Source organism: Microtus oregoni, unplaced genomic scaffold, assembly GCF_018167655.1.
Source record: "Microtus oregoni isolate MIOR12 unplaced genomic scaffold, Mior012 000036F_ref0000092, whole genome shotgun sequence".
Classification (NCBI taxonomy): Eukaryota; Metazoa; Chordata; class Mammalia; order Rodentia; family Cricetidae; genus Microtus; species Microtus oregoni.
In genome coordinates, this window is record NW_024543095.1 from 11,815,617 (window position 1) to 11,829,247 (window position 13,631).

The window sequence follows — 13,631 nt, forward strand, 5'->3', positions numbered from 1 at the left end:
ATTCTGTTCTGTTTACTCTGCCTATCTAAATTCTGCCCTATGAGGCCAAGCAGTTTCTTTATTACTTAACCAATGAAATCAACAGATTGATATATGTATGACACTCCCACATCAGTTTTGGGTAAACATATGGAACATATCAGTGAAAAAAACAAACAATTTTGCCCTAAAAAGTACCCATCACACCAGTTGAAGTGAGGTTTCTGGATAGATTGTGTACACGGCACATATGAAGGTCTACTTTCCTGAAAAAGCATGGGTACATGCACTCAGACTTCCTGCCCTAATTGTTTTGTGCTGCTGTAATGTAATATCACAGATTAGGTAGTTTCTGTAGAAAAGAAATGTATTCCTTCCTGTTCTGGAGGCAGGTAAATCTTGCTGTGTCATCCCAAAGAATATGCAAGCTTACTGAGAAAGCAAGGTCATCATCATAGGGGTCCCTCCTCATGACTTCAAGTGATTCTAATAGCCCAGCACTGATAAAATACCTCCAACACCCAACATATGAACTTCAGGAACTTCAGAGGGCATTACACCATAGCAATATCTGGATAGAAATTATATTCTATGGGGGAAAATGAAGGGGAGAAAAATCACCATAAGATACATAATGTGTTAGAATTGAAAACATAGAACAGACTATCAGATCTGGAAGCACAACCTATAAGCCTAGTGCTATGGAGGCTGAGGCATGAGATCATAAGTTTGAGGACTGCCCCCCTCCCAGTGTGTGTGTGTTAGAAGTTAAGAAGAGGTCAGGAGTGAAGGAAAGAACACGGTTTACACTTAAGTCAGGGAAGGAAATCAAGCCTTTCCTATTCTGTTTTTTCCTTGTTTTTCTGAGACAGAGTCCTATTCTGCAGCTGAAGCTGGCCTCAGATTTGTGACTCTTACCTTTACCTCCTCCCTAGTGCTGGGACTACAGGTGTTTGTTGCTGTGTGCGCCCAGCTAAGATTTTACTTTTGACATTTGATACATCTCTAACTACTTAGAGGAAGGTGTGATTATAGAAATTGAAAGATATGATCATGAATATTATATTCATGTTTTGAATGTGTAGTGTAACTGATTCGTGTTCTATGAAGGGCAGAGGATAGTTACAGCTGCTATCTACCGATAAGGGAAATGGAAGACCCTCAGATTATGTTTAGATTGTGAGTCCTCTGTCTATCTCATGTTCTTATCACACCCTTTAAGACATACCATCTTGGAAAACAGAGGCTGACATAATTTTCTGCAGTCCAATATAGGATTAAAAATACCACCTTTGGGTCCGCTCGGCCTTTCCCCTGCACGGGAGGCAGCCATGGCGCCCAGCCGGAATGGCATGATCTTGAAGCCCCACTTCCACAAGGACTGGCAGCGGCGAGTGGACACTTGGTTCAACCAGCCGGCACGCAAGATCCGCAGGCGCAAGGCCCGGCAGGCAAAAGCGCGCCGCATTGCCCCGCGCCCCGCGTCCGGACCCATCAGGCCTATCGTGAGGTGCCCCACAGTGCGCTACCACACCAAGGTCCGAGCTGGCCGGGGCTTCAGCCTGGAGGAACTCAGGGTGGCTGGTATCCATAAGAAGGTGGCTCGCACCATCGGCATCTCCGTGGACCCAAGGAGGCGAAACAAGTCCACCGAGTCCCTGCAGGCCAACGTGCAGCGCCTGAAGGAGTACCGCTCCAAGCTCATCCTCTTCCCCAGGAAGCCTTCCGCTCCAAAGAAGGGAGATAGTTCGGCTGAAGAACTAAAATTGGCCACTCAGCTAACAGGACCTGTGATGCCCATCCGGAATGTTTATAAAAAAGAGAAAGCCAGAGTCATCACAGAAGAAAACTTCAAGGCTTTTGCCAGTCTTCGCATGGCCCGGGCCAATGCCCGGCTCTTTGGCGTCCGAGCAAAGAGGGCAAAGGAAGCTGCAGAGCAAGATGTTGAGAAGAAAAAGTGATGTGCTTTTGGAATATTGCAATAAATTTTCCATAAAGCAAAAAAAAAAAAATACCACCTTTGGTTTGGTCTGGAGGGTAGGGAGTACATTCTCATGTAGCCCAAACTGGTCTCAAATCTGCAATATTCCTGCCTCTATCTCTTGAGTGTCAGCATTGCAAGCTTGTGCTTGATGTTTGGCCCAAACAATCATTAAAAAATAGTAACTAGGCAACGAGATGGCTCAACTACTAAGAGCACTGGGCTGCTCTTCTATGGAGCCAGGCATCTATTCCCAGTACCCACAAGTTCCAAAATATCTATCACCATCTTTTGGCCTAAGGGGGCTCTAGACACTCAAGTGGTACAAAGACATGCATGCAGGCAAATGCTGTGGTCCACAATACCATACAGTGAGAGGTACAGCTGGAAAATCTCTAGACTAACTCACAGGAGTGTTCCAGTGAGGAAACATGGTTTGCAAAGCTTTGGGAATGCCTGTCTTTTGTCTCGCTTCTGTCATTTCTGTGAAACCATAGCACTCCTTTCTCTAGAGTGGAACTCTTTGCCCAAACCCCCAGCAGTGTATTAATCAATTATTGGGCATAACTCTGTCATGTACCGTTATACTGGATGACTTTTCATTCGGCAGTATAATTTGATATGTAGAATACACACTGAATGCCTTGAATTCTGGGAAAAGCCCCCGAGAAAGGAAAATCTTCTCACTCAGGTGTCAGAAGCGTAGCCTGGCGGCTGGACATGCCAGGCTCCGGATTTTACACTACCACAGCTTCCCCTTTGATCTAGCCGCCTTAGATGTTGTCTCTAGGGCTAGAGATTCCATTCCCTTTAATTAGCAGCATTTGATGAAAATATCAATGTGAACCAAGCGCCGTCAGTCCCCTATGGCAGCGTATGCTGGTTGCCATGGCTACCATAAACACTGTGTTCCCAGTGACCGAAGTGCTTGGAAAGTCAACGCCATGTTTTCCTTCCATCTTTTTCTACATTTACTAATTACAAAGTTCTAGCTTAACTAACCACACAAATGTAGTTAACACACAAACTCCCTTTGCCCATCTTTGAAATCACAGTCCCTTCCTCTGTTTACTCTTTTTCAGAAGGCACTTCACAGCCGTACCCCCTCTGAGACAGAAGTAAACCAACAGGACCCGCCTTGTCAGACCTAATCTGTTTCTGTGGCCCTGTGCCACATTGCTGTTATCATTGCTGTTGCCTAAAGATTGCTAATTGTGTATGAATATGTGCATAAATTAGAAACTTTGTGGGATGGTGGAGAATATCGAGAAAACACACACACACACACACACACACACAGAGAGAGAGAGAGAGAGAGAGAGAGAGAGAGAGAGAGAGAGAGAGAGAGAGAGAGAGAACGAACCCTGGAAGAATCAATGGGACAGAATGAGAAGATTTATGTGAGCTGATTGATACTTTTCACCCTCAGACTCCTTTTATTCAGTTTTCATTTGTTGTTCCTTCTGGATCCTGAGGGGTTCAGAGGGCTGGCATTCCCAATAAACGTCAAAAGGCAAAACACCCATACACATAAAATAAAATGCAATTTAAATACATGAATAATTAAAAATGAATAATTACCTGTGCTCTAGGTACTGGTGTGTCTGTGTATAACCTGAAGAGACCATGCTCAAGGAGCTAGCTTGTGCAAACAGGTGTCCTGTAGGTTTGTTTGTTTCTGGGTCTGGTATTGTTTCATGAATCACCGAATTGAACATGGACAAGATCAGTGTAACCATTTTCATTCTTACCAATGAAGACTAAGAGTTAAATGACTTTCTCCACCTTAGCATATCTTAAAATAGTTTGTTCTACAACCTGGGTTTTCTAATTGAATACACTAGTTTTTTCCTTCCTTTTCCCCTTTTTTATTGTGACAAGAACAGATGATAGGTATTGTGGAATACTAGTTTAAGATGCATTACATTTGTTTATGCTGTGAAATGTTTGTTTAATGATGAAAAGACGTGCTGCATATTTATGTTGCATTTGTTTAACTCTGTGAAACTATGTTACCTTGCATGCCTAAAACACCTGATTGGTCTAATAAAGAGCTGAACAGTCAATAGTAAAGCAGGAGAAAGGATAGGAGGGGCTGGCAGGCAAAAAGAGTAAATAATAGGAGGGGGAAGAGAGAAGAGGAGAGAGCGAGAAAAGGAGGAGGAGAGGAGGATGCCATGGGACAGTCACACAGTCAGTCTCAAAGTAAAAAGGAAATATATATATTAAATATTAAATATATGTATATATATATATATATATATATATATTAGAGAAAAGTACAATCCCAGAGGCAAAAGTTAGATGGGATAATTAGTTAAGAAAAACTGGCTAGAAATATGCCAAGCTAAGGCTGGGCATTCATAAGAAGTCTCTGTGTATTTATTAGGTGGCTAGGTGGCTGGCTCCCAAAGAGTAAAAGAGTAATAAAAAACCCTACACATTGGAGATATAACTTAACAACTATTTAAATACACAGCACGAGTTATTATGTGTAGGCATAGTGTTGAATACTAGTCCAAACCTGCTCATCTTGTGTAATTAGGGCTTTCTCTTCACCAACAACCTCCTTTACCCCTTCTCCTGTCCCCTGGAGCCACACTGCTCTCTGTTTCCATAAGTCTACTGTAGGTTTGTCTTATGAGTGGAACTGTATGGCAATTGCTCTTTGGTAGCTGGCTTATTTCATCCAGCCTAATATCCTTCGGGTTTAACTGTGGTTGAAGCATACAATGGAGTGATTTGGATTTAGTCCATTTTACTATGATTTGCCAAGCAGGACATTAGATTGGCAATGTGTTGTTCTATTTGGGGACAGGGAAGAGACAAAGGCAATAGGTGCCACTCTCACTATCCTTGGCTTTCTGGCTTGCCCCGATGGACTTTGTATGAGCTCCTGTGAAACCTCACCGACCATGAACACTGCCAATGGGAAAGAGACAGATGTAGGAATATGTCTTTCTCTAGAGCAGTGGTTCTCAACCTTCCTAACTCTGTGACCCTTTAATATAGTACCTCATGTTGTGCTGACTCCAACTAAAAATTATTTTTGTTGCTACTTCATAACTGTAATTTTGCTACTGTTTTGAATTGCATAGTAAATATCTGTGTTTTCTATGGTCTTAACCAACTCCTGTGATTGGGTCATTCAACTCCCAAAGGGGTTGTGACCTACTGGTTGAGATCTGCTGCCCTAAAGTCTTCCTCTGAGTGTATTTACAGATTAATGTACACAGTTTAAACTTGAGGAGCCTCTGAAGATTGAACCCTCAGTCTTGTGACCACTAAGCATGCACCCCACTGCTGAACTATACCTCCAGCCTGTTTTAAATTACTTTATGTAAATCAATTGAAAGATCTAAACAAACAAACAAACAAACAAAAATTTCAGCACTCTGGAGGCAGAGGCAGAGGTAGGTGGATCTCTGTGAGTTCAAGACCAGCCTGGTCTACAGCGTGAGTTCCAGGACAGCCAAAGCTACACATAGAGAAACCCTGTCTTGAAAAACCAAAAACCAAACCAAAACAAACAAAAACCAAAACCAAAACAAACAAAAAACCTCAAACGAAACCAAAACCAAATAAAAAAGAAATAAAACAAAATTGCAACAACAAAAAACCAACTAACTTCTGAAGTAAGGATACAAAACTAGTTTGTTTCCCCCCTCAAGCATGGCAGACATTTTTAATCCGGCAGTTGGAGACAGGGCAGGTTTCTCAAGGCTAGCCTGGTTTACTTATCAAGTTCCAGACCATCAAGAGCTACACAGTAAGACTCTGCCTACGAGCAGCAACAGGGGCTCTTTAGCCTTGATATTCAATGATGCTAGTGTTTGATTATTGTCTATCTAAACATATAAGATCTTTAGGAGACAGTGAGCAATTTATCACTAGCTATGTTTCTAGAGAAATGTCTACTTTTTAAAAATTTACTTGAAGAAGATGGAATACCATAAATACAGAAAATCAAAAAGAAGGTTGCTACGTTAAAAAAAATATATATATAGCGACAAAGAAGGATGCAGTTTTACTTCCAGTCAAAGCAAGAATCTGCTTGAAGGAAAACCGTGAGCACCAAACAGAAGTCTCCGGAGGTCAGGGCCTTCCACGAACATGGTCTAGAGCCGGCGGGTGTCTCACGGCGTGTTTTCAATCTGTGCTTTGAGAAACGAGAGGAGCATGGAGCTCTGTCTGGACAGCAGCTTCATGTTTCGACTTTTATCCCTGAATGACTGTGAGGCCTTTCTGGTCTGAAGTTTTATGACACAGAATGAAAACTGTTTATTTTACCCAGGCTTCCACATCCCACACAGGCAAGCCATCCACTCTCACATCCTGGATAAAGTGTAAACAGGATACATCCTTGGGGACCGGATTGAAAAGCAGCCATCACCACTGGAGCCTTTTGTTCCGTGGGTTGCATTAATACTTGATTGTCTCCAGAACTGAGGTTCTATGGTGTGCCCATTTTTTTTATTATTCAATAAATAGTTCAGTAAATAAATGTCAGAAAGGAATCTGTGTTACATTCCAAGTTGCTTGGTGTTGCTTCTGTGATTTTGAAAATGAACATAGCTACCTATTTCGGGTACGGTGATGCTCAATTCAATAAAACATATTTAGAAACCAAAGAAAATCTTTGTTTTTCTTTCCCCATGTACTTTAGGAAAAGGTGGTTTGGTAGATGAAGCATAAAACCCCTTACATTCTACAGCAGTGGTTCTCAACCTTCCTAATGCTGAGCCCCTTTAATACAGTTCCCCATGTTATGGTGTCCCAACCATAAAGACATTTTGTTGTTACTTCATAGCTGTAATTTTTCTACTGTTATGAATTGCAACATAAACAGTATGCAAGATATCTGATATGTGACCCCCAAAGGGGTCATTATCAAGGGCCTTGAGTATCAGCCTCAGTATCCCCTCAGGGCTCAGAATAGGATGTCAATGGCAAGTGAGGATCTGAGGGTAAAAAACTTCTGCATGTTTTTTATTTTTCGGATGAGGGCAAAAAGTGAAGTGAATGGGTACAGAGAAGAATGAAGAGGAGAAGGAAGAGGAAGGAGGAGGAGGAGGAGGGGGAGGAGGAGAAGGAGAAGGAGAAGGAGAAGGAGAAGGAGAAGAAGAAGAAGAAGAAGAAGAAGAAGAAGAAGAAGAAGGGATGATCTCCACGAGGTTTCTAGTTTTTACAGACGTTGGAAAATTCCATAGGCAAGGACAATGATAATATACATATCAAAATCACAAAAAAGGCAGGTAGAACCTGACAAAGCAGTACTCTGGAACAACAGGAACAGGTGACCCTAGTCAGAAAAGAGCCAGCATCCAAGGGGAAATACCTCACATTCCAAACCATTAGATAAAGTTACTAAACAGCCCTGAACCTGAACTTGACCCACACCCAGACTTGTCAGTCTGGTAATGGCAGGTCATGCTACCTTCCTGCTCAGTACCTGTCTTCTACAGAAATTTCTTTTTTTCTTTAAAAATTTATTTTGAATAGAAAACAGACAATCTTTTTTCATTTTACATAGCAATCCCAGTTTCCATTCCCTCCCCTCCTTCTCTTCTCTCCATCTAGCCTTCCCAACCCACCCCCTATCCACTCCTCAGAGAGGGTAAGGCACAATGCTTTGGGGAAGGTCCAAGGACCTCCCTAGTATATCTAGGTTGAGCAAGGTACCCCTCCAAAGAGAATAGGTTCCCAAAAATCCAGTACAAGCAGTAGGGATAAATCCTGATGCTACTGCCAGTGCCCCCCACAGTCTGTCCCAGCCATAAAACTGTTACCCACATTTAGAGCATCTAGTTTGGACCTATTCTGTTTCTTTACCTGTCCTACTGGAGTTGGTGAGCTCCCATTAGCTTAGGTAAGCTGTTTCAGTGGGTGTTCCCATCATGGTTTTGACCTCTTTGCTCATATTCTCACTCCTCCCACTCTTCAACTGGACTTTGGGAGCTCAGTTCAGTGCTCCACTGTGGGTCTCTGCCTCTGTTTCCATCAGTTGCTGGATGAAGATTCTATGGTGACATTTAAGATATTCATCAGTTTAACTACAGGGAAAGGCTGGTTTGGGCACCCTCCTCTCTATTGCTTAGGGTCTTAGCTGTGGTCATCCTTGTGGATTCCTGGGAATTTTTCTAGTGCTAGGTTTCTTGCTAGCCCCATAATGGCTCCCTCAATCAAAATATCTTTTTTCTTGCTCTCATCTCTGTCCTTCCTCCATCTCCACTATCCCATTCTCTCAAGTTCTCCTTGCCCCTCCCCTTTTCCCTTCCTTTTCCCTTTCCACCCTCCCTTCTTCCCCCACCCCAATGCTCCTAATTTTGTCAGGCAATCTTGTCTGTTGCCCCTTTCCAGGTGGATCTCTGTATGTTTTTCTTAGGGTTCACCTTGTTACTTAGGTTCTCTAGGATCATGAACTTCTATAGGAATTCTGTCTGTTAGCACATAATTTTGTGGGACTGATTCTATGTAAATTTGGCCCCTGGAAGAAAGAGTGAATGTTATCGCTCTAAGGCCACATGGTGTGGGGGAAAAGAAAGGCCATTCTGTTGCTCCCACAGGAGAAGTTATACTGCTGAGGTATTGTGGGAATGAATTCTATTTTGAAGGGAGAATCATGGCCTCACAAGGTTTTTAAAGATATGACAACAACTCTTCCAAAAGACAAGTGTTCCTGGAGCTCTGTTAAACGGGTTATTCCATGTAGATGTGTATGTATACACTCCCCGTGGATCTGGCTATTGGCCTGCCACCTGTGCGTATTGTATAGTCTTGTGGGCACCAACAGGTCATGGCCCACAGGTTGAGAACTGCTTTGTTATGATAAAAGATAAAATAGATATAAATACTGTAACTGTAATTTTTACTTGATAACTGTTTTGTTATATGTAATTTTGCTATGTTAAAGCCTTCCTTTTTTTTGTTTAAACAGAAAAGGGGGAAATGATGGAGGAAGGTCATTGGTTAATTAAATAAAGAAACTGCTTGCCCTGATAGGTTAGAACATAGGTGGGTGGAGTAAACAGAACAGAATGCTGGGAGGAAGAGGAAGTGAACTCAGACTCGACAGCTCTGCTCTCTGGAGAGGCCATGCTCCCCGTTCTCTGAGGCAGGCGCACATGATGAAGCAAGCCACCAGGATGGACGTAGGCTAGAATCTTCCCGGTAAGCACACCTTGGGGTGCAACACAGAATATTAGAAATGGGCTAGTCCAGGTGCGAGAGTTAGCCGAAAAGAGGCAAGATATAATGGGCCAAGCAGTGTTTAAAAGAATACAGTGTCCGTGTAATTATTTTGGGTAAAGCTAGCCGGGTGGTGGGACGCAGCCCAGCCCGCCAATCCTATTACAACAACTTATTCCTCATGAGAACTCGGTGTGCAGCATCTTCAGCCTCATTTTTACAGAGAAGAAAAGCAAGTGACTGAGCAGTTAGGTGACCCCTCTAAAAATATCCACTGCTATAAAGCTGTTCCCACCCAATGCCCAAGCTCTAACCTGCTTAACATCACTCTTTCTCTTGCATGAGAAATGCAATAGCTATTTCAGTAATGCTTATGAAAACTTGTTGACAAATGTTCACAGTTGGGTTGAGATATGTTACTGATTTAGTCCCAGCATTAAAGATATGTGTTATGTATCTGCCCCACTTATATGGCTTTTCTTTTTAAAAATTGATTTATTCCTTCCCACACACAATGTATTTTGTTTACATTCCTCCATTTTCCTCCCCACCTCTCCCCAACACCGAAAATTTCTTTTTCTCCTGCTCCTGATATTTTTATGTCTTTTCTATGTCCTCTGCATTTAATTGGGGTTGCTTGTATAAACATGGAGGATTGCTAAATGTTTTCTTCAGGCTTAATTTTCATCTTGTTTGCATGATCCTTACATTTTTTTTTAGTCTCTAATGCAGAAGTTCTCATGCTGAGGGTTGCAACCCTTTGGAAGGGTGTCAAACGACCCTTTAACAGGAACAGCATATCAGATATCTACATTACTGTTCATAAAGTAGCAAAATTATAGTCATGAAGTAGTAGCAGAATAATTTTAGGGTTGGAGGGTCACCACAACATGAGGAAGTATATAAAAGGTCAGAGGTTCACAGCGGTAGGAAGGTTGAGAACCACTGCCCTAGTGCTATGGCTAGAGGTTTATTTTGCATACCTGTGGTAGTAGGCAAGAATGGTGACTTTATAGTAATGGGGTTGATGCAGTTTTGGGAGACACACTGACTCTTTTTCTACATGTGAAATACCCCATATGCCAGTTATAGTAAATCTGCAGCAAGTGCTGGCAAGGCGTCTTACTAGGGAGGAAATATTTTAGGCATTGTGGAACATAAGTCTCTGTCATAGCTACTCAGCTATGACAAGGCAGCTACAGAAAACGCATAAGTGCATGGGTATAGATGTCTACAATACCAGGTAGCTATTCACTGCACCACACTTTCCTGTTCTGTCACGTTGTTGTTTGTCTTTCTGCTCTTACAATTTCTATCAGCTGTGTTGAAATTTCCCAATAAATTCATAACATATTCTTGATTGACCTTAAAAAGGTTATCAGTTGTTACTTTAATGTTGAATAGTGACAGAAATAAGAGATCAAGACTGTGAACTCGGGGTCAGGCAGCTTGAGCCTGCCCTGCTTGATTAAGCCCTGTTCTTTCCTTGGTAGACATGAGGATACCTGTATTTACCCCATGAAGGACTTGAAGAGTGACTGAGTCAATAAACAGAAGAACACTTGAAGTGTAGCAAGCACTTAATAAATGGGAAGTGCTATTATTTGAGATGGATCCCTGTGGTGGTTTGAAAGAAAATGGTCCTCAAAGGGAGTGGCACTATTAGGAGGTATGGCCTTGTTAGAGGAAGTGTGTCACTATCGGGGTGGGCTTTGAGGTCTCTTCTGCTCAAGCTTCCCTCAGTGTGACTTTTAGTCGACTTCCTGTTGCCTGCAAAACATAGAACTCTCAGCTATTTCTCCAGCACCACGTCTGCCTGCATGCCGCCATGCTCCCTGTCATGATGATAATAGACTGCGCCTCTGAAACTATAAGGGAGCCACCCCAATTAAATGTTTTCTTTATAAAAGTTGTGGTCATGGTGTCTCTTTACAGCGATAAAAAACTTAACTAAGACAAATTATCATCATTATACCTTCTTAACTCACTTTTAATCTATATATAACATTTGTGTTTTTACATGACATCATGACTTTAAATTGAATTTTGATTTGACGTTAAAATTGTTCCTCTAGGTTTTGTTTGTTTCTGAGACCAAGTCTGCCTATGCATCCCAGACTGCCTTGGAACTCTCTGTATAGACCGTCTGGCCTTAAACCCACAGTGATTCTTCAGCTTTTGCCTGCTGAATTCCTGCATTCCAGGCACCCCACCACCACATCCAGCTTTTCTGGCTTTTTTCTGAACCAAAGTTCACATGTGCCGATTGTTTCTTCTTCCTTTCCTTCATTTTTAACTCTCTTGTGTTAAAGAGTTTCTGTAATTTGTTCTTGCCCCTGACTTTAATATTTGTCTTAGTTTTAAGTGTGTGTGTGAATGCACACATGCACATGAGTGCAAGTAGCCTCAGGGGCCAGAGGTATGAGATTCTCTTGGAGCTGGAATTACAGGCAGTTGTGAACACCCAGCATGGGTGCTGTAAACCAAACCTGGGTCCTGGGCAAGAGCAATGCTTAATGACTGAGACTTCCCTCCAGCCCATTTTTATTTTATTATATTTTTTCTTTTGTTGAAAATAAGATTTTTTTCTCACATAATATATCCTGATTATGTTCCTTTCCCTCTACTTCCCCTAGTTCTTCTTTACCTCCTTCTCATCTGAATTCCCGCCCTTTCTGTTTCTCATTAGAAAACAAACAGGTTTCTAAGGGATAACAATATAATATAATATAATATAATATAATATAATATAATATTAGTGTAATATAATATAATAGGGTATGATAAAACAAAACCTAACACATTGGAATTGGACAAAAACCAAAGAAACAGAAGTAGAGACCCATTTGCATTCACACTCAGGAATTCCATAAAAACACTGAACTGGAAGCCATAATCTATATGCAGAGGACCTCTAGGGTAAGGAGAGAGAAAAAAATTAAATAAAAAATAAAAACAGAAAATAAGATAAAATTAAAAAAAAGAAAATCCCTAAATCCTTGACACAGCATTATGAGACAAGGAACCTCCAAAGATGCTGCTGAATTCATTTCCTGTTGGCCATCTACCACTGGGCATGCAGCCTTCCCTTAAGAGTGTTTTTTCCCCAGTGAGATTCCCTTGGAGGAATCTTTCATTTTCATTGGCAAGTGGGAATCAATTGGAGATAGCTTCTGGGTTAGGGATGGGGGCACGTGTCCGTTTTTCCTTTCAGCTCTGGGACCTCATTTGGTGCAGATCTGTGCAGGCCCTGGGCATGCTGCCTCAGCCTCTGTGAGTTCATTTGTACATAGATCATGTTTAGAGGGCCTTGTTTCCTTGGTATCCTCCTTCCCTTCTGGCTCCTACACTCTTTTTGCTTCCTCTTCTACAGTATTCCCATAGCTCTGTCGTGAGGGATTTGATGGAGAGACATCACTCTTAGGGCTGAGTATTCCAAGGTCCCTCCTTTCCTGTATATTGTCCAGCTGGGAGTCTCTGTATTTGTCCCCATCTGCTGCAGAAGGAAGCTTCTTTGATGATGGCTGAGCAAGACACTGATCTATGAGTATAGCAGAATGTCATCAGGAGTCATTTTATTGCTATTTTTTTTTAGGCCAGTAGTTGTTTTTTCTCTAGGTTCCTGGGTTATCTAGTCTCAGACTCTTGGTTACATAGACAGTATCAAGTTTGGGCTCCATCTCATGGAGTGGGCCTTAGGTCAAATCAAATATTGGTTGGCCCCTCCCCAAGCTTTGTGCCACCACTGCACTAGTGTATTTGGCAGGAAGGACATAATGCAGTACAAAGGCTTGTGACTGGGTTGGTGTTTACCTTTGGTAGCCTGCAGAGCACCTTTCTATACTGCACAAAGACACTAGAATGCAGGGATGGAGACTGATACCCAATTTCGCTTTCTCTCTTATTGAGTATTATGTACAATACATTCTTATATGATCATCAGTTCTTAAATTGTACTCCTATGTGAGAAAAAGACTGTATATAAAGCAGGTGCCTTCCAAATTTTAGCAATTTTGGTAGTTGGTGAGCATCACTGTTTGCCATGACCACACCATCTTCTATTTTACCCTCCCTCCCTTCCTCCCTCCATTCCTCCTCTCTTCTTTTCTCCTTGTGATGCTAGAGGCAATACCCAGTGCTTTGTATATGTTTGGAAAATGCTCTACCAATGAACTACATCCATAGCCCCAGTGCCTCTTTCTATCATATTGTTTAGTTTAACTATTTAGATTTCTTTACATTTTTGTCATTTGAAGTTACTGATGCCCTCTAATTCAGATTATGATCATACTTTCATTTGTTTTTTGTCCTTCTCATTGAATGAATCAGTACCATGTTACAATGCTTCCTTTATACCATTGCTGCTTCTCAAGTGGCACTGCTCATCTTGGAAAGAGACCCTGTACAATATGGCTGCCTTCTCAAATCCAGCAGTTTTGATAGTTGATGCACAGAGCTGTTTAAATGACTTGGGCACAGCAGT

General features: G+C 41.9%; 1 protein-coding gene across 1 annotated transcript; it reads left to right on the forward strand.

Annotated features, from left to right (window-relative positions):
- Positions 1–1,277: 1,277 nt before the first annotated feature.
- Positions 1,278–1,940, forward strand: LOC121433015 (60S ribosomal protein L13-like). Its single transcript, XM_041631243.1, has one exon. The coding sequence runs from the start codon at positions 1,311–1,313 to the stop codon at positions 1,938–1,940; it is 630 nt and encodes a 209-aa protein (XP_041487177.1). The 5' UTR covers positions 1,278–1,310.
- The last annotated feature ends 11,691 nt before the right edge of the window (positions 1,941–13,631 follow it).